Raw genomic sequence first — 21,166 nt, forward strand, 5'->3', positions numbered from 1 at the left:
AATTGTATATTATTTTTATATATTAGATATAAAAAGTTAATTAAATGCATATACCATAGCTACATACAAGTATATATAAATAGATATTAAAAATATTTTTACATATCTATCCATCCTTCCACCCACACATGCTTTATATATGGACTTTGAGAGACTTTGTAGTTCTTAATAGTATCCCTTTTTTCTGCTTCTTATATATTAGCTGTGGTTTAAGTCAGATATAAGAACTGAATTCTAGTTAGTTGAAGTGTTACTATCATAACAAAGTAGCATTTCTGACAAGAAAAGCTGTTACTACCTTATGTCCTAAAAAACTGTTTGACATCCTACCAGTAAAATCAACCACTATAAAAAAATATAATTAAGTAATTAATTATAGTAATTATAGCAGCAATCCAAAGTTTATTTTGTGGACTACGGGAGTAAAATTTTATGTAGGTGATAATGTCTTTTTTCATATTAACCAATATGATAGTTGCTAATACATCTAATAAGAGTAAGCATCAGGTTGAACTTACTTGAACTTTATATTTTTTAGAGTGCTGTTCTTGAAAGGTATTTATTATACATACACTCATAAAACACCAGATATCCATGCTTATGTGCATGGTTAATTTGACTTTCAAATTGGTGTTTGGTATCATTTGCTATTTAATCAGTCATCACCATGTAAGTCAGGAGTTGGCATTAGTGTCACTTTTTTAAAAAGTTCCCCCAGGTGTTTTTAATGAACATTTCCTATTAGGAACCATTGGTAACTGTTTTATGTTGCTCTAGGTGTATATAAGTGGTCGCCTAACCCAGCCATTTTTTTAAGGAGGTACCAGGGATTGAACCTGGGACCTTGTACATAGGAAGCAGGTGTTCAACCACTGAGCTACATCCTCTCCCCTAACCCAGCCTTTTTCAGAGGACATGTTTCAGGGAGAAGGAATTGAGATCGGAGCTGAGTCTTAAAAGTTGAGTAGGGATTAGATTTGCCAGATAAAATACAGTATTTTTATGTGCTCTACCATAGTAGGGTGAATCAGGGTAATATACTTAGCTAAGTACTTCAGAGAAGTGAATAAAACATGGAGCAGTGAAAATACTTTTGAGTATTGTCTGTGACGGGATGATGATGTTACTTAAAACATTTAGTGTCTGTAAATTGGAGGGGGTCATCATGTATTACTAGTTTGTTAAATTATAAATTACTGAGAAAAGGAAGGAACTTGAGATCATTAAGAACTTAATGTTAAACATAAAAGATGGCTTTTGTTTGGGGGGAGGCAGTCAGGAGAAGCTAATCTGAGTAGGTTTTGTACATATTAGGAAAGGGACTCACCCACTAGAAGGGAAAATGGCTCCAGGTGATAGGGGGAGTTGGGATTTCTAATCTAGAGCATGTGTGGAAGGATTTGCTTGGAAAATGGGCAAGAGTTGTTTAATTTCTTGATTTTTGGAGAGGATTGGCAAGCATAGGAGATGATTGATGCTGTAGGTATTTTAGGTAAAGAGTGTAGGATATTGGCATATAACCTTGGTGTTTACAGTCAAAAAGGAGGTGGAGGGCAAGTCAGTGCTGCCTGATGCCTTTCACTGGGAGGCAAAGAAGAGGTATATTGTAGAGTAACTGGTACATCTGCACTTTTCTGCTTTATTTTTTGGTAGCTCAGAGCAGGATGAGCATTATTCATCTCCATGTCTTAAAATGATCTATTATCTTCACTGATGTTTATACTGATATTTAAGAATGATTCAATTATATTAGAATAGTGTCCTTAATTAGGCTTTAAGAAAATTCTTAAAATTTAGAAAGGCTGTCACCAACAGTTGAAATAAAAAACAGGGTTTTGTTGTTGTTAATGCTGATTTTCCCAGAACATGCTGTTTACTTCAGCACCCTCTATTTTTTTGTGCTTTTGATTTGAAATCACAATAGAAACTTAAAATAAAAAAAATATTATAAACTAAAAAGAACGTAAATAAAATAAAACTATGGTAAAACTCTGACTTTAATTTCATAGGTTCCTTAGCTTCTCTTTTAGAACAGGGAGCTTAATAAAGGGTGAGACTGTAATGAATTTTTATTGCATTCATGCTTTTATCAAACTGGCATATTGACAGTTTATAATTATATTGAGGAACTTCAGTCCTCTTATAGCTTCATCTTTTATAGTTGTGATAATTTCTTTTTTAGAGATTTCTAGAGGAGATATAAGAGGAATGGACTCTTTGGACTTAATTCTGACTATGCCAGCAGAAATTGAGGAACTGATTTTTCCTTTATTTTTGTACCCTAACCAGTGTTGAATGTAACATTCTCTTCTATTGTTTTTGTTTTGTTTTTATTTGCTTATTCTGAGATGATTCAAAAAAGGAACTTGGGTGTTTATGACTTATACAAACCAAATTTTAATGGTCTTATAATACTGCTTACATTGATCTCAGTTTCTTTGTGTCACATTAATCCATAGCTATCTATAGTAGAATTAATCACATACATTTCCTTGACAGTTTGGGGTAGTTATTATGTCTTTGGGGTATTTCTGGAATTTATTACTTTGATTTTGCTTTGTCAAGAAGTGGCATTGGGTTGATCAAGTTTGTGTGCTTCATATAAGAATGAGATTTTGACTTTAGTCATCAATTGTATTTTAGTTAGATCAGTAGAATGTCACTGTAATTAAGTTGTGATAGTCAAGAATTTGTCCATGGGTTTGTGTACAAAATTTGTCCACAGCCTTGGTGTGCGTTCATTTATTCATCTTTTTATGCCATATAATACATTTATATTTCTATAAATCTCTGTGCTGGTTGCTCAAGAGAGGATGAAACTTAAAGAAAAAAAATGTACCTAACACATTTTTCCACACTTTTAATAGTTGAGAATATAAGGCACATTGTAAGAAAGTGATCTGGTTTATAGCCTAGTTGCTAATAATTATATCTGGGTAGGCCTGGAAATTTAAACTTTTTTGTGCTTTAGGTTTCTAAATTTATAACAAGTGAGGTTTGGAAGAGATCATCTCTAGCAGTCTTGATTTGCATACTCAGCTTTGATACTTACACAGCTCTTGAGTACCCTCTGTGCTTAAATTTCTTCATCTAATAAGGAGTTATACTAAATGCTTTTTAATGATCTGTAATTTATATATTGTCCAAAATCTACTGTGTTAAATTATATTGTATTAATCTGCTGTAGGGGTACTGATGCAAAATACCAGAAATCTGTTGGTTTTTATAAAGGGTATTAATTTGGGATAAAAGCTTACAGTTACAAAGCCCTGAAGAGTCCAACTCAAGGCTGCTGCTTTCTTACCAAAGTCAGCTGTCATGTGTTGCTGATCAAGTTAGTTGCTGATCTCTGCCTGGTCTCTCCTTCCTGGGCTTCCTCTCCCTCTTAAGGTTCCGTGGGCCCAGCTTCTTCCTGAACACAGTTATAGGCTGGCATAAGGCTTGTCTATCAGGGCTTCCTCTCTTTCTTGACACAGGGCTTATGTCTTTCCATTCTTTCTATATTAGCTACAAACTAACAGCGAATGGCTCATCTCTCCTGGGGCAGCAGGATCAAGAATGACAGAGCTCTTTCTCTTCCCATGTGTCTTCCTGAGTGAGTGTTCATTTATATCAGCCCGCCAAAGGGGCGGGAACTCAACCTTAGTCATGCCTTCCTTACTGGTATGTTCAAATCAAAGCCTTAATTTTAACAAATAATTTAATCAGAACGTTCCTGCTGAATCTAATGCAATCAGAGACTCACACCCAGAGGAATAGTTTATGAACATAATCTTTTTCTTTTTGAGATTATCAAAAAATAATCTTAAACTGTCACAGAGATGCAGTTTTTAAAAATTATTTTTATATCAGTGTTACAGATTACTCAGTTAATACAAGATAACTACAATAGCAATAAATCTGCTTCAGTCAGTGATTGCATTCTCCCCTTATTTTTGTTCATTCCTCAGTCTTGAGTGATTTGGGATGATGTCCATACTGACTGCTTCAGGGTGAGAAGGGATATAGCTCTTATGGGGCAGAGGAATGGAATTGTTTTGTTTGCAGTTGAAGATACTCCTTCTTTCAGGATGGGGTTGGTCCTTCATCATTGTTTTATTAGTTGTCCAGGGCAGATCCAAAGAACTTGAGAGTGGGAGTTGACCACATACCTGCTGGTTTCAGGGCTCAAGCAGCATAGGAACTCTCCAAAGGCTTTAAGTCTCCAAGAAATATACTTAACAGGTAAATTGAAAATTACAAGTACAAATAAAAGAAGTAGAAGAATAATTAGGGGATTTATAAGTGGGTAAACTGTATTATATTGGGAAAGTAGCTTTTCATTTATTCCCAGAAAGAACCTGCTAAGAGGCTATTGATTTCATATAGCCATGTGGCTTGTCTATAGTGCCTAGACATCCCTCAGCCCTCAGGAGCACTTTTGTTTGTGGCTTTGTTTACTATGAAAGTTTGTAAAGTCCGAATGAGACCTACATAAGTGTAACCTCTAGAATGACCTCCTGAACTCACTTTGAAATCTCTTAGCCATAAATACTCTATTTCATTTAATATTTCTCCCTCTTGATAAAGGTGTTTCTTTGAATGCATTGATGAGTAATGCTTGGTTAATAATCCCTTGGTTCCAGGGAGGCTTACCGCTGGGAGTCATGTCCCATTTTGGAGGGAAGGTAGTAACATTATTTGTAGATTTTGACTTTGAGAGAGGTCTCTTTTGAGTAACAGGTTGGTTTTCAGGAGGTGACTTTTAAACATTAATTATAATTAAGCTTAGTTTAATTGTTACAGGAATGGGCTTCATAGGTGCAAGCTTTATGATAAGGGGTTGGCTTATTAGCCTATTTTCTTAGGCAAGGTCTATGTGTTCCAAGTTCTGAAATATAAATTTACTTTTAAAATTAAGTAGATGATTTCTACAAAACTTTACTCATTATCAAGAACTTCTATAATTGTAGCTAACTTTTATGATTTTCAGAATAATAGCGACATTAAAATAAAATTTTTAATGGAAATTTCCAAGCTTGCTTACTATACAACACTACCTTTTTTTTAAATTATGGCCCCCCCCCCACCTTGTGGATTTTGTGTGCTGTCTGATCTTTATATCCATTTGCTGTGTGATCGTCTGTGGCTGTATTTATTTTATTTTATTTCTCTTCCCCCCTTGCAGCTTTGCTTGCTGTCTGCTCTCTTACGCCCGTTCGCTGAGCACTCTTCTGTGTTTTTGCTTGTCTCCCTTTTTTGTTGCGTCACTTTGCTGAGTCGGCTCTCCACAGTGCTTGCAGGCTGGGTGGTGCTCCATGGTGCTTGCGGGTGAGCCTGCCTTCACAAGGATGTCCAGGGACATGAACCCAGGACCTCCCATATGGTAGATGGGAACCCAACTGATTGAGCCACAGCCATTTCCCACAACACTACCTTTTAATTTAGTAGGAAAATTTTTCTTGGCTTCTCCATTGAAGTGGAAGAATGTAATATCATTATATCTCCTTTATTTGTATCCAATTTTTTAAATTGAATGATTCAGCAAAAATCAGTTATCATGCTCATATATATTAAAATATGTGTAACTTTGAGCCTAAGTTATAGATTAAACCAATTTCACTGTGGTATGCCAACAGTAAATCATTAATAGGATACAAATACTTGAATTAAAAATTGGCAATCTGATAACATGTCATTAAGATTACATTTTTGTGTAAAGACTGCTTTAGTTAAACCTGCACATTTGATTTGAAATCTCAAAATCTGGATTTTATTTTTTAATAAATGGATGTTAAATACTAAGAATATACTCGTTATCAAGATTAAATTGTGTTTTTATGTAAATGAGTATTTTAGGACAATGGTACTTTTATGTGGTACTTGAAGACTAGGAGAACTCCAAATTTTTCCTATTTTCAGAATTCCTATTCCTATTATTCCTATTATTATTAGTAGCTGTAATAATAGTTTTTAACATTCGCTTATTTTTAATACCTCTCAGCTACTGCTTCTTAATATAGCATGCTACATAAAATTTTTAATATTTTTTTGAGTAAATGTCTCTGTTACACTAATTTCTGACAGTATCTGAAAGTTATTCTCTTTGTTCTTTGAAACAGAAAATTACAATGTTATGAAAATTCCATGGAGAAAACAGTATGCTTGCTTTAGGATCAAATGGTTTAGAGCAAAAATAGATTTTATTGTATTTTTTTTTACTTTGAACAAGTTATCTAGAGGACTACAGTTATATTTTAAAAAGACTCAAAATTAATGTGTTAATATTTCTTAACTTTGGAATTCGTTGGTAAGTATACCACTTTGAGTTTTGAAATTTTTATTTCTGTCATGGTCATATCAAACAGTATTTAGCCACGTTGCTTTCATTCACTATGCTAAGGCTTATTTAAAGGGGCACAGATATATTGAAGATGTAATTTATTCTGTAATAATAATAACAGCTATTATTTACATACTAGGTGCAAGTTTGTAAGCACATTTAATCCTCACACAAACCTATCACAGTAATATTGTTATTTTCTCCATTTGTACAGATGAGAAATTAAATCACAAAGAGGTAAATAACTTGTCCAAAGCCAATAGTTAGTAAATATTGGAGTCATAATATAAACCCAGGCATTCTGACTTTATATGCCCATTCTTTTAACTACTTTAAATACATTACAAGTGTAAGCCTATATCAAGAAAATTGTGTTTGAGTGCTAGGTAGAACTAAAAGCCTGCATTTTTACAAAGGTATTTAAAAAAAAATAGCTCTATTTGTAATAGAAATTTCTGACACACACAAAAAATCAGCAATAGGTTATTGGCTGGATGGAGGTACCAACAGCTTATTCAATCATATACTGGAGTGCTATGCAGTTTTGAAAAGGAATAAGGGTGTTCTCTATATGCAGTTTTAGAGTGATTTCTAGAATACAAGCAAGAAGCAGAAGAGTATCTAGAGTTTTATTCTGTTTAAATAGTGGAAAAAAGATAACAACGAAAGAATAAATGAAATTAACTTAAAAAAAAAAAAGGTTATCCAGAGTGAAGAAAGAGAAGGGATGGAAGTTTGATCTTTCAGGATGATCATTGTTTCATATTTTGACTTTGAAGCCATGTATATGTTTTCCATGATTTAAAAAATAGAAAAGATGTTTCTAAACTGAAAAAATTAATATAATTATTATGTTTGCAGCATAACCATCTGAGAAAAATATTTCAAGTAACTTTAATATTTAGTACATAGTATTTTATATGTATATCCCATGTAGAATATAATATTAAAACAAGAAGAAATGCAAATATATTTTCAATTGTATTCAATAGTCTTATTATTGGTAATGTTGATATTGTTATTTTGAAGCTTAATGTGCATATATTTGTATCTGTATGTATGTAGGTATATAACAGGCATTTTTTTAAGATAGTATAAGGAAATAAGTAACCTGGATCTGGGATTGTTAATTATAACAAGAAAATGATGAACATTTCAAATAAAGACGTTAATTCAGACTTCTGGGAAGATGGCATACTAGAGAGGCACAGGACTCACTTTCCTCCTAGAAAAATAGCTAGGGGACAGGCAGAAAGAGCTTGGGGAAAAATGTTCTACGGTTTAGGACAACTGGAGAAGGCGAAACACCACCTAGAAGAGGGAGGGACAAAGGAATCTCAATGGGAAAATTGTGAGTAAAAGCTGCACCTGTGAGTGTCCATTCCTCCATTCTTGGAGTAGACAACTTTGAATCTCTAGCCTTTGGCCAGAGGCTTCAGACAAGAGGGAGCCACAGGGGGCCCATCTTCCCAGGAAAGGGAAGTGAGGGTGGCACAGCCTAAGGTTAATTCAGCTTCTGGTCAGCAAATTTGGTCTGCTGTGTTCTATGAGCTGTTTAAGGCCATGTGATGCCACACTATTGTTGGGAGCTGGCATGGGACTAAAGAGATCCAACTCTCACAGATACCCTCCCTATTTACTGGAATGTTTGTTGAGGGTGAAGAAGGGAGTGGAATTATTTCCCGTAATCCTAAAGAGCTAGAACAAGTTGAACTAAGAATCAAAAAAACCTGCAGTAATGCACAGCCTCCTGCTACTAAATCTGTCTGCAAGATAGAGAAATTGGGCATTAAACTCACCATCATAATCAGATGCCTAGACATCGGCAAAAAATTATAAGCAATATTAATAAAATGGAACAAATGGCCCAAGCAAAGGAATATATCAAAGCCCCAGACGGGACAGAGACATAGGATTTGAGACACCTAATCATCGCGGTTCATACAATTCTCCAAAAATCAAATTAACAGATTGAAAGACAATATGGCTAAAGAGATAAAGGAGATAAAGAAGACACTGGGTGAGCACAAAGAAGAATTTGGAAACATGAATGGAAGAACAGAGCTTATTGGAATGAAAGATACAATAGGTGAGATCATCAACACATTAGAGGCATACTAAAGCAGACTTGAAATGATAGAAGAAAGAATAAGTGGTGTAGAAGACAAAACAGCTGAAATTGAAGAGAGAAAAGAGTAGAAAAAATTGAGCCGGGGCTTAGGAAGTTAAATGATAACATGAAGCATAACAACATACATGTCATGGCAATTCCAGAAGGAAAAGAAAAGGGAAAACGGGCAGAAAAAGTGTTTGAGGAAATAGTGACTGAAAATTTCCCAACTCTCATGAAAGAAATGCATTTACATGACCAATAATCACAGTGTACTCCAATCATCAGAATAAATCCAAATAGACCTACTTTAAAACACATACTACTCAAAATGACAAATGCCACAGATAATGAGAAAATTCTGAGAGTAGCAGAGAAGAACCAAACTATCATACAAGGGACAGCCAGTAAGACTTACTGTGGATTTATCATCAGAAATCTTGGAGGTAAGAAGACAGTGGTATAATATAATCAGGATACTAAAAGAGAAAAATTGCTAACCGAGAATTCTTTTTTTGGCTAATGATTTAATTTATTTTACTTTATTCCCTCCCAACACCCTGCTGCTTGCACTTGTTGTCTGCTCTATGTGTCCATTCACTGCATTCTTCTTTGTCTGCTTGTCTTCTCATCTTCTCTTTAGAAGGCACTGGTAACTGATCCCAGCACCTTCCTACATGGAAGAGAGGGAGGCACTCAGTTGCATGACCCATCTCAGCTCCCTGGTTTTTAGTGTGTCTCATTGTCTTTTCCTCTGTGTCTCTTTTTTGTTGCATCATCTTGTGTTAGCTCTCTACGCAGGCCAGCGTTAACAGGCCAGCTCTCCTTGTGGGCCAGCTCTCCACAAAGGCCAGCTTGCCTTCACCTGGGGGCCCCAAGAACAGAAACCCAGTATTCCCCATGTGGTAGACAGGAGCCTATTCTCTTGAGCCACATCTGCTTCCCCAAGAATTCTTTATCTGACAAAATTGTCCTTCAAATATGAAAGTGAGTTTAAAATATTCACAAATAATCAGAAACCAAGAGAGTCTGAAAAAATAATCTGACTTTGAAGTAAGCGTTAGATTAAAGGGAACCTTTATGAAAAACTTAAGGAAAGTGACAGAAAAGAGTGGCTTGGAGGTAAGAGTAGAGGGAAGACTAGCAAAAAGGATAAACAAAAGAGCAAAAAGATGAACATAAGGTATGACACATGAAAGCCAGAGAATAAAATGGTGGAAGTAAATGGTGGAATGTGAATAGTTTAAACTCTCCAGTCAAAATATATAGGATGACAGAATGGATTTTAAAATATGAGCCATCCATATGCTACCTGTTGCATTTACAATAACAACAGAAAGACTCATATCTAGGAATCAACTTAACCAAAGATGTACAGGACCTATATTCAGAAAACTACAAAACACTGTGAAAAGAAATCAGAGAAGACCTAAACAAACAGAAAGACATTTTGTGTTCATGGATTGGAAGACTAGATGTCATGATGATGCCAATCCTACCCAAACTGATTTATAGATTGAATGCAATATCAATCAAAATTCCTACAGCCTACTTTACAGAAATAGAAAAGGCAATTAACGAATTTATTTGGAAGGGAAAGCACACCCAAATAGCAAAAAACATTCTAAATAAGAACACCAGTGAAGGAGGAATTTCACCTCCTGACCTTGAAACATATTACAAATCTACAGTAGTCAAAACAGCATGGTATTGGTATTCCACAGTGATGAGTGGAATAGACTCAAGCATCCAGAAATAAACCCTCACCTCTATGGCCAACAGGTTTTTAACAAACCTATGAAGTCCACGTTACTGGGACAAAACGTCTCTTTAGCAGATGGTGCTAGGAGAACTGGATATCCATAACCAAAAGAATGAAAGAGGACCCCATCTCAGTCCCTAGTTAATAATCAACTCAAAATGGATCAGAGACCTAAATATGAAATCTAGGATCATAAATCTCCCAGAAGAAAATATAGGGAAATATCTTAAAAGACCTCATGGTAGGTGGTGATTTATTGCATCTTACACCCAAAGCATGAGCCATGAAGGAAAAAGTAGATAAATGGAACCTCCTCAAAATTAAATGCTTTTGCACCTCAAAGGACTTTGTCAAAAGGGTGAAAAGGCAGCTGAATTTTCTTTAAGGAGAAAATATTTTGAAATCACGTATCTCATAAAGGTTTAATATCTATGATACATAAAGAGATTCTACGGCTCAACAATAAAAAGACAACTCAATTTCAAAATGGGCAAAACACTGGAAAAGACAGTTGTCCAAAGAAGAAATACAAATGGCAAAGCTACACATGAATAAATGCTCAACATAATTAGTGATTAGGGAAATATAAATCAAAGTTATAATGAGATACCATTTCAACGCCTATTAGAACAGCCACTATTAAAAAGACATAACAACAAGTGTTGGAGAAGATGTGGAGACATAGGAACACTCATACACTGTTAGTAACTATGTAGAATGGTACAGCCACTGTAGATGTCTGTTTGGGAGTTCCTAAGGAAGTTGAATATAGATTTGCCATGTGACCCTGCACTACCACTACTGGGTATATACCCAGAAGAAATGAAAACAGTGACATGAATGGACATCTGCACACCAGTGTTGATAGCAGTGTTATTCACGTTTGCCAAAAGTTGGAAACAACCCAGGTATCCATCAACCAATGAATGGATAAACAAACTATGATGTATATCCGTGATGGAATATTGTACAGCTGTAAGAAGAAATGAAGTTATGGAGCATATGACAACCTGAGTGAATGTGGAGGACATTATGTTAAGTGAAGCAAGCCAGATACAAATGACAAATACTCTATAATTGTGCTGTTATGAACTAAATATGTTACTAGAATATAGGTTACCAGGAAATAGAATGACTTTAGAGACTGGAAAGGTGGGGGTTAATCTATGCAGAATTGGTAAAAGGGTTGTAAATATTTGGAAATGAATAGAAATGGTGAAAGCACATCATAGTGTTTGTTACTAGTAGTGCTTTTATATGGTTATGACCTTCATTGAAAGGGAAAGTCTGAGGTCGTTTATATTACTAGAAGGAAAGCTAAAAAATGCAACATGGGACTGTATAGCATAGTGAAACCTCATGTGAAATATGAATATGGGTAATACTGCATATATAATACAGTTTTTCTTTGAAACTGAACAAATGTATATTAGCGTTACAAGATGTTAATATCAGACAAAAAAATAACCAAAGCAAAGTGTGGACAATAGTATATAGTAATATATTAATCTTCCATTAAGGGTAAAAAAAAAACAAATATACTAAGGGAAAGTAACTATACAGAAGGTATACATATTGCTTGACTCCATCTATGCAAAATATAAATACAAATAAACTAGAGGGATGGAAACAGAACAGCAGCTATGTTCAGTGGGGGTAGCATGGAGAGACTGAGAGGTGATGCGTTTTAGTTTTGCTTGTCTGTTTTTTTATTATTAATATTATTTTTGGATTAATGAAAATGCTTTAATAACAATCGAAGTTTTGAATGCACAACTGTGTGATTAAAGCAGATACCATTGTACACTTTGGTTAGGATTGTATGCTTTATTATTAAGTATCAATAAAATTCTTTGTTAAAAAAAATTAATTCAAATGCTGTATTCTTAAGTTGTAATTGGAGAACATATGGTAGATACATTTTAGGAAGAGAAATGTATTTCCTAATGCTGTCTACAAAAAAGTCCTAGAAGCAGTGTCAATCTAGAGGCATTGAACATCTCCAGTGCCCAGATTGTGGTAACTTACTATGATTTATAGCTTTCTCATCTCAGGTCTGGGCAAGATGACAAAATAAACTGGGGAGATCTTTTTGTGTTAGAATGAAGAGAAAGTTGGGTTAAGTCAAAAGGATACATGAAGCAATTTGAAGTTGCTTAATAATGGGACAATTTGAGCATCAAACCAAAACTGAGTAGTTTAAAGCACGTTAACATATTAAACTACATAAAAACATAATAATCTTCACAGAAGAGTAATGTATAATTTAAATTGTTAAATTTAATTGTTAAATTTGTAAATTACAATAATATTTACTGATTAATTTGTTGTCAGTGTTGGCTTCCTTCTTATAACTAGTAATCTGGATGTATTTGCATTTTATTTCCCCACCCCCCTTGTTGTTTGTGCTTCACTGTCTGCTCTCTGTGTCCCTTCACTGTGTGTTCTTCTATGTCTGCTTGTCTTTTTTCTTGTTGTCTTCTTTCTCTTTAGGAGGCACTTCATGATCCCAGGACCTCCGGTATGGGAGAGAGGCACCCAGTTGCTTGAGCCACCTTATCTCCCTGGTTTGCTGAGTCTCTCACTGTCTCTCCTCTGCATCTCCCTTTGTTGTGTCACCTTGCTGTGCCATCTCTCTGCAGCATGGGCTGCCAGCTCTTTGTGGCACGGGCTAGCTTTCTTTCACCAGGAGGACCCAGAAATCGAACTCGGGGCCTCCCATGTAGATGTGAGCCCAATCGCTTGAGCCACGTCTGCTTTCCCTGAAATATATGAAATACATAAAAATTTTCAAAATTTTGTTTATTTTGTTTGGATGTGAAAATTATCCTGCTTATCAAAATGTTCAGAAGGATTTTGATCATTATGAAAGAACCTTCTTCAATATGCATGTAATTATTATTTGAATTCTGACTTTTAAGTCACATCTACATCTTTCTCAGAAATTAGTCTTTAAAATATCATGTGTGGGGAGAATTAGAAAAATATGTATATATCATGTGTGTTTTAGTAGCCAGGACCACTATAACAAATACCACAACCTGGTTGTTACAAACAACGTGAATTTATTGTCTCTCAGTTTTGGAGGTGAGAAGTTCAAAATCAAGATACTGCCAGGCTATGTCCATTCTATACTCTGATGGCTCACTGGTAATTAATCTCTTCCTCTGTCATATGTCAGTCTGTTCGCTTTGGCCTCCTAATTTGTTCTACTGATTCCTTTGTGTTTTTTTTAGGGGAGAGAACATACATGTTGCTTCTCAACTTTCTCTATTGCCAATTTAGGATTCATCTTTCTCTGTCAGTTACCACTTGAATTTCTTTTTTCTGGTTTCCAAGATTCATCTGTTATTCCCTTTGTCCTTTTTAAAATTATGCACTCACCCCCTCTTTCCTGTTTTATTGTAATTTTAGTGGAGTTTCAGGAGGGAGTGAAGTTAAATGTGTATTTAACAATCTGCAGTGGCCTCACTCTGGTGACATTTACCCCTGATAACAATTTTGGATAACTGGTTTACCTCCATATTCCCCATGTTCCCTACTTTTCTTCCCAGATCTAATAAAAAAATTAAACTTTATTGAGGTTAGATCTAATTTTCTTCTGAATTTCATCTCCTCCTGCTTTGATCAGAAACTGTGCTATATCTTTTATTCCTGCATTTCTTAGTACATAACATAGTGCTTATAGTAAAAGTTCTCATGTTTTTAATTCTTATTTTGGACATTCCCTTTACTTCCTGGTCAAAATTAGAGAATGTTGTCAAATATTGGTGTTACTTGCTTACTATGGGAATGTTTGAAAATGTTGGAGGGAAGCAGATGTGGCTCAAGTGGTCAAGCACCTGCTTCCCACATGGGAGGTCCCGGGTTGGGTCTCTGGTGCCTAAAAACAAAAAACAACCAAAAAAACCAACTCAGGGGAGCCAGTGTGGCTCAGTGGTTGAGCGCCAGCTTTGTACCTATGAGGCCCTGGGTTCAATAGTCGGCTCCAGTATCTCAAAAAAAAAAAAAAAATGCATGGAGGTGTTTTTGATTATCATAGTGTTTGGAACAAGCTTCTTGCACATAAAGAACAAAGACCTGAAATGCTAAAAGCCCTTCAAACGTAAGGAAGAGTCATGTTCAAACAAATTGCCAATAGCCAATCCTGAGAAGCACTACTAGAAGTGTCTTAGTTTTCTAGACTGCTGAAAGCAGATACCCATGAAATGGGCTGGCCTAAAACAATGGTAATTTATTAGCTGACAGTTTAAAGAATGTCCAAATCAAGGAGATGCTTTTTTCCCAAAGACTGGCTTCTGGTGATCCTTGTCTACCCTGGCACATGGAGGCACATAGTGGTGTCTTGCTGATCTCTCCCTTCTCTTCCCAGTTTGGTTCATTTCACCTTCTTGCTTTCCTGGCTTTTTCTCTCACTCTGTATTCATTCTGTTTACAAAGGACTCCAGTAATAGGATTAAGACCCATCCTGAATGAGGTGGGTCTTACCTTACCTGAGATAGCCTTATGTGAAGGTCCTATTTACGATGGCTTTATACCCACAGTAATGGATTAGATTTAAGGACATGTTTTTCTGGGGTATATACACCACAACAAAGTCATAAGGGAAACAGGGCTCCACATTGAGGCTACTAATTCCCAGCACGTCTCTCAAATGGTTAATTAGCATAAGGGGTACTGATGCAGATGCCAGAAGAAATGTTTGCTTTTATAAAGGATATTTATTTGGGCTAGAAGCTTACAGTTACCAGGTCATAAAGTGTAAGTTACTTCCCTCACCAAGGTCTGTTGTGACGAGTTGGGGCTAGATGGCTGCCAGCATCTGCCAAGAGTTCAGACTTTTTCGCGTTCCTCCCCTTCCTGGGGCTCAGTTTCTCTCTGGGCTCAGCTGCTGTGCTCTCTCCACATGGCCACCTGTAGACTATCAGGCAAATGGCTCTGTCTCTCTCCCCGGGCTTCTGCCATGTCTATTCCTCTGCATTCTCCTGTGTGTTCACTCCCCAGGCTCCAGCTCAAAACTCCCAACTCTGTCCTTTGCCATGTCTTTTCTCTTAGTCCCTGCCCACCAAGGGATAGGGACTCAGTGCCCTACTGATGTGGCCCAATCAAAGCTCTAGTCATAATTTAATCTATTAAAAGTGATAACCACTGACAGACCAGTTTACAAATATAATCCAGTAACTAATTTTGGAATTCATAAACAATGCCAGCTGCTACAAATGGTATCTACTTTCTCTGTCATCCTTTTGTCAGTGGGGCTGCAAGCAATAGTAGATGTCCTTATTGCTTCCTGACCACTGCCTTCCACTCTCCCCCAAAAACAGAACAAGAATAAACAAACAAAAATATCCATGCTCCTTTGAACTTCATGATATCTTTCCTAGTTACAGAAGGAACATTTCATTTGTAGAAGTAATTTCTATTACAAAATTTTTACATGCAACAGTCAGTACTCAATCTGTATAATTATGACATTTCTCATTAAAAGAATAATGTGTATATTGCATTCTTATTGCTAATCTTAGATGCACCTTTATTTTTGAACAGTAAGCATAATAAATACCAACTTCCCATTATTTTAAAAATACATTTTACTGCCTCTTTCTGTGGAACATTTTCTGAGGATTGCTTGTTTAAAACACAAAAGTAGGGAGCTGAGGTGGCACAAGAGAGTAATCCCTTCTCTCCCACTCCAGAAGATCCCAGGATTGGTTCCCAGAGCCGCCTAATGAGAATACACGCAGACACAGAACACACAGGGAATGGACACAGAGAGCAGACAACAGGGGGAATGGGGGTAATGGAGGGGGGAGAGAAATAAATAAAATAAATCTTTAAAAAAAAACCACAAAAAACCACAAAAGTAAGAATTGCATTAATATATCTGGCACAGTGTTATTGAATGTAATTCTATGCAAGATGTGTCTAAATAAATATTTGTTTCATATCAAACTACTTTTTAAATGAAATATCTTGTAAATATGGTATCTCAGATACCATCTGGTATTGTCAGCTTTGGTGTGTGATATTTAATTTTTAATACGGTTTTCTTTCCCTGTGTTTTGCATGAAACAATGCCTTGCAATACTGAATATTACCAATATATGTTTCTGGTTTTCAGGTTGTAGAAAATGCCCTTAAAGTGAACCCAGTATTAGGCCCACAGATGTTTCAACCAATTCTACCCTGTGTTTTCAGGGGTATTATAGAAGGGGAGGTAAGATTTTTTTTTTTTTTTTTTTTAACTTCTGAGGATAGTATTGAACTCTAGGGTTCTTGTCTTAATTATTCTCCTTCATTGAGAAATTATTTCTTCATTGCTAGATGTAAAAGGAAATGTTTCTTATTAAGATTATCTTGAAGTAAATGAATTAAAGTTTTAGGATAATTATACATCCTTACTTTTTCATGCAGGAAAGTATAGATTTCCTTTGATACCTCATCTCTCACTCACATGCATATGAATTCACATACACAGTGATTTTAAGGAGAAGAAATTGCGAGTGGCTTTATTCCAATGCCTGACTATTGAGAATATGAGGAAAAATCGTGCTAGTTTTATTACACATTGACTATATGATACATCTAGTTATTTTGTTAGTCCAGATCTTCAGTAGATCTGTATAACTATCTTAGAAGTATTTATTTAAAGCAGTATAAATATGCTGTTGACAAATATGCACTCAATTTGTATTTTGTGTATGTATATATGTTTATATATATCTGCATATATGTATATATGTGCATATTTTATACATATATATTTTATATATATGTTAGAACTCAGGCAATGTTGTCAGCTCATTTAAAGAGAAGCAATATGAAGGAGAATATTATTTTATTTCCCTGTTGAATATTACTGTCAGCAATTACTTAAAATTGTTTATACTTGTACCTTAACATAATTTTACATGTGCTGTATTTTATTCTTACAGAGGTATCCTGTAGTGATGTCCACATACCTTGGAGTCATAGGTCGAGTCCTTCTACAAAATACTAGTTTCTTTTCTTCACTTCTTAATGAAATGGCACATAAATTTAATCAGGAGGTAAGAAATAATATATTTAAGTTTAAAGAATTCTTTATGCAAATATAAATTGGAAGTAGTTTTGATGAAATACTGAGTCTTCATAAAAGTCCTTTGTAATATTTAAATCTTTAAAGAAGTTATGATATACTTGGGGAGAGGAAAGAAAAGCAATCTGTGAATAGTGATTAAAACTTGGGCAGTTGTTCTCTCTCAAAATAGGTAATTTTATTCTGCTTACTCATAAAATAGACTTTCGAATTGTTTATAGTTTTAATTTTTCTTTACCTTATATATAACATGAAGTAGGAACACTTTGTATATAATCATGTACTATCTTTGTTTCATTCCTTTAATGAATTTTTCTTAATGCCATAGATTGAGGGAATTTCTTTGCTGTCATGCCCTTTCTATCAAAGATGAGCAATAAGAGCAATAAGGCCTTCCTTCTGTACTCTCCTCAGGCTTTTATTTTTGATTTCTGGCTCTACCTTCTATCCTTTTTTTCTTATATTTAAAAAATTTTTTTATTGAAGTATATCATTCATACATGACTGTACATAAACAATAGTGTATAGTGAAAGTTGTGAACTTACAAAACAAATGTGCAAAACATCAACTGGGTTCCCATACATCACCCCACCACTAATACCTGGTATTGTTGTGAAGCATTTGTAACAAATTATGAAAGGGCAAGTGTTACTACCAACTTAGTCCATGTCTTACAGTATTTGGTGTGTTTTCCCTCAACCCACCCTATTTTATTTTTGTTCATAAACCATACAGTTTATCTAAAGTCTACAAACAGTGGCATTTGTTAAAATCACTGAATTGTGACTTTCACTTCAGTCAGAATTAGAGCATTTTCATTACTCCCCAAAAATAAACCAACAAAAAACAAACCACTGTCATACCCATGTTAGTTCTAGTAATTACAGATCCTATGATGTGTTTTCACCATTTCTATTCATTTCCAAACATTTACTAACAACTTTTTACCAATTCTGTACAGATTAAACCTCAGCTTTCCATTCTATAAGCACATTCTATTCTCTGGTGACTTATATTCTAGCTATTAACTCCATGAGTTTGCTCATTGCTTGGTTTCTCATAGTGAAATCATGTATCTGTCCTTTTGTGCCTGGCTTGCTTCACTCAATGTAATGTTTTCCAGAGTCATTCATATTACCATATACATCAAGACTTCATTACCTCTTACAGCTGAATAGTATTCCATTGTGTGTATATACCACAGTTTGTTTTTCTTTTCGTCAGTTGATGGACACCTGGGTTTTTTCCATCTTTTGCAGTTGTGAATAATGCTGCTATGAGCATTTATGTGTAGATGTCTGTGTACTTGCTTCAGATCTTCTGAGTGTATACCTAGTAGTGGAACTCCTAGTAATGTACCTTCCTGTATTTCTTATAAAGTTTGAAAAGTTGAGAGTTCTAAACATATTTCATCAGAATATTAGTCATATTCTAATAAAGTACCTGGCAAAAATAAAGATTAACAGGAAAAAAAATGGTAAAAAATTTGAGGAAAAACAATGAAAGGAGTATCATGAATTCACATTACACAATAAAATGTTTGAAATTATAAATGCAGTTTTTCACTGTTAAAGTCAACAAAATCACTGGCAAAGCACCATTAACATTTTGATGACTACTATCTATTATGTAAGTAATAATAGAATATTATAAGACATGAACTATTTAATAGAAACTTCAAAGCATGTATTTACTGAAACAAGAAAACAGCTTTTTGAAATACAAGTTATTGATCAAGATTCAACTGTTTCACATTAATGTTTTAATAAATTACATAAAATGAGAAATTCAAGATTTTAAGGATATTTAATGGTGTTTATTGATCGCATGGAGCTAGATGAAAGAATATTTGATATAATGTTGATATTTCAAAAGTGTTTCAGAAACATTTATGTGAAATTCTCATTCAGTTTTGTACAAATTTTGCCAATGTCATACTCTAGGGTGAAAGTATATATTTTGAGCCAAAACTTTTAGAAAAGTTTTTACTAGTTTTCATTTGGTAGAGAATCACTGTATTTAATAATGCCTGGATGTTGTAATAAATGATGTATATCAAGTTAATCACTTTAATGCTTTTCATGGCAAATTTTATTTGACTGCCATACATTAAATAAGCATTAAAGAAATTTGAATAATATATCTGAAAACCAGGAACTGAATAATGAAATTGGAAGAATGCAATGAATAGTCTTTAGCGCTAGAGCTTTAAAATTAGTTCAGAAAAAATTTCAAGCCTTAAATATGCACTTTAATATAAATTGTGAAGTGGAAGTAGCATAATATTGGAAAAATAAAAAGTTTGACCTCTAGCTTTTTAAAAATAAACGGATCATAAAGTATGTACAGTCATACCTTGGTACATTCGGCTGCTTTGAAACTCTTTGAATTTGGTACTCGATGTATTTTGATGTAAAAATTTTGTCCTGGTACTCGTCTTTGTATGGTACTGAACGTGCAAGCTAGAACTTGTCAGTATTGGTTGTCTTGTGACTTGCTACCCTATCCAGCCAAAACGAAGGGTCATGCATTAGTCACTTGGTAGTTCTTGCTCTGTGAAAATCCGATTGTGGTCTTAGTTTAGCTTCTGTGGTCATTTTATGTATTTTTGCATTTTTTTTCTCATCATGGGTCCTAAGAAAATGAGCAGTAACAGCACTGAGCAGAAAAAAAATTACTTCACACCGTTGAGCAAAAATAAAGAAATAATAGGTAAATATGAGAGCAGTATTCGCATTACTGATCTTGCTAGGGAATACAATATGTCTCAACCATCATTAAGAATAAAAAAGTGATAAAGAAAGGCTAATGTTATGAAAGTAGTGCAGGCAGTAACAAAGCAGAGTTCCCAAACACTCAAGGAAGTTAAAAAGTTGTTAGTAATTTGGATAAATGAGAAGCAGTTAGTGGGTGACAGTATATCAGAAGCCATGATATGTGAAAAAGCAAAAGTGTTGCATGCCGATCGTAGGAAAAACAAACTTGAACCGAGGGATGAGAATGTTGGAGTTTTTAAGGCCTGCCATGGCTGGTTTGATAATTTTAAAAAGAGGACTGGCATCCTGTGTCATGAAGCATGGTGAGGTAGTGAATGCTTATAAAAAAGACTGCTGATGAATTCATCAGTGAATTTCAAGACTGTGTAAGACTGAGGGTTTTTTTTTCCCACCAAGTTTTCTTTTTTAAAAAATTTCTCTCCCTTTCCTGCTCTTCCCTCATGCTCACTGCCCCAGTTGTCTGCTCTCTGTTCCATTTGCTGTGTGTTCCTCTGTGTCCACTTTTATTCTTGTCAGTGGCCCTGGGAATCTGTGTCTCTCTTTTTGTTGGGTCATCTTGCTGCTTCAGCTCTCTGTGTGGTGCCACTCCTGGGCAGGCTGTACTTTTTTTCACACTGGACGGCTCTCCTTACAGGTCACACTCCTTGCGCGTGGGCCTCCCCTATGCGCGAACACCCCTGTGTCGCATACTCCTTGCGCGAACACTCCTTGCATGTGTCAGCACTGTGCATGGGCCAGCTCATCACATGGGTCAGGAGGCCCTGGGTTTGAACTATGGACCTCCCATGTGATAGGTGGACGCTGTATCCATTGAGCCAGATCCGCTCCTTCCCCCCCCCCAGGTTTGTTTTTTTTTAAAGATTTATTTTTTACTTATTTCTCTTCCCCCACCCCACCCTGGTTGTCTGTTCTCTATGTCTGTTTGCTGCATGTTCTTTTTCTGCTTCTGTTGTTGTCAGCGGCACGGAAATCTGTGTCTCTCTTTTGTTATGTTATCTTGCTGCATCAGCTCTCCGTGTGTGCGGCGCCCTTCCTGGACAGGCTGAAATTTCTTTCAAGCTGGGCAGCTCTCTTTATGGGGCGTACTCCTTGCACGTGGGGCTCCGCTATGCAGGG

At 35.4% G+C, this 21,166-nt stretch overlaps 1 protein-coding gene across 1 annotated transcript in view; it reads left to right on the forward strand.

Annotated features, from left to right (window-relative positions):
* IPO11 (importin 11) overlaps positions 1–21,166 on the forward strand; it is a 256,004-nt gene that overhangs the window by 154,544 nt on the left and 80,294 nt on the right. The window contains exons 25-26 of the mRNA XM_058309280.2: positions 16,316–16,411; positions 17,130–17,243. Coding sequence (XP_058165263.1) covers positions 16,316–16,411; positions 17,130–17,243 — 210 coding nt within the window. The remainder of the gene's footprint in view (positions 1–16,315; positions 16,412–17,129; positions 17,244–21,166) is intronic.

The sequence above is a fragment of the Dasypus novemcinctus genome, chromosome 2, assembly GCF_030445035.2.
Source record: "Dasypus novemcinctus isolate mDasNov1 chromosome 2, mDasNov1.1.hap2, whole genome shotgun sequence".
Lineage (NCBI taxonomy): Eukaryota > Metazoa > Chordata > Mammalia > Cingulata > Dasypodidae > Dasypus > Dasypus novemcinctus.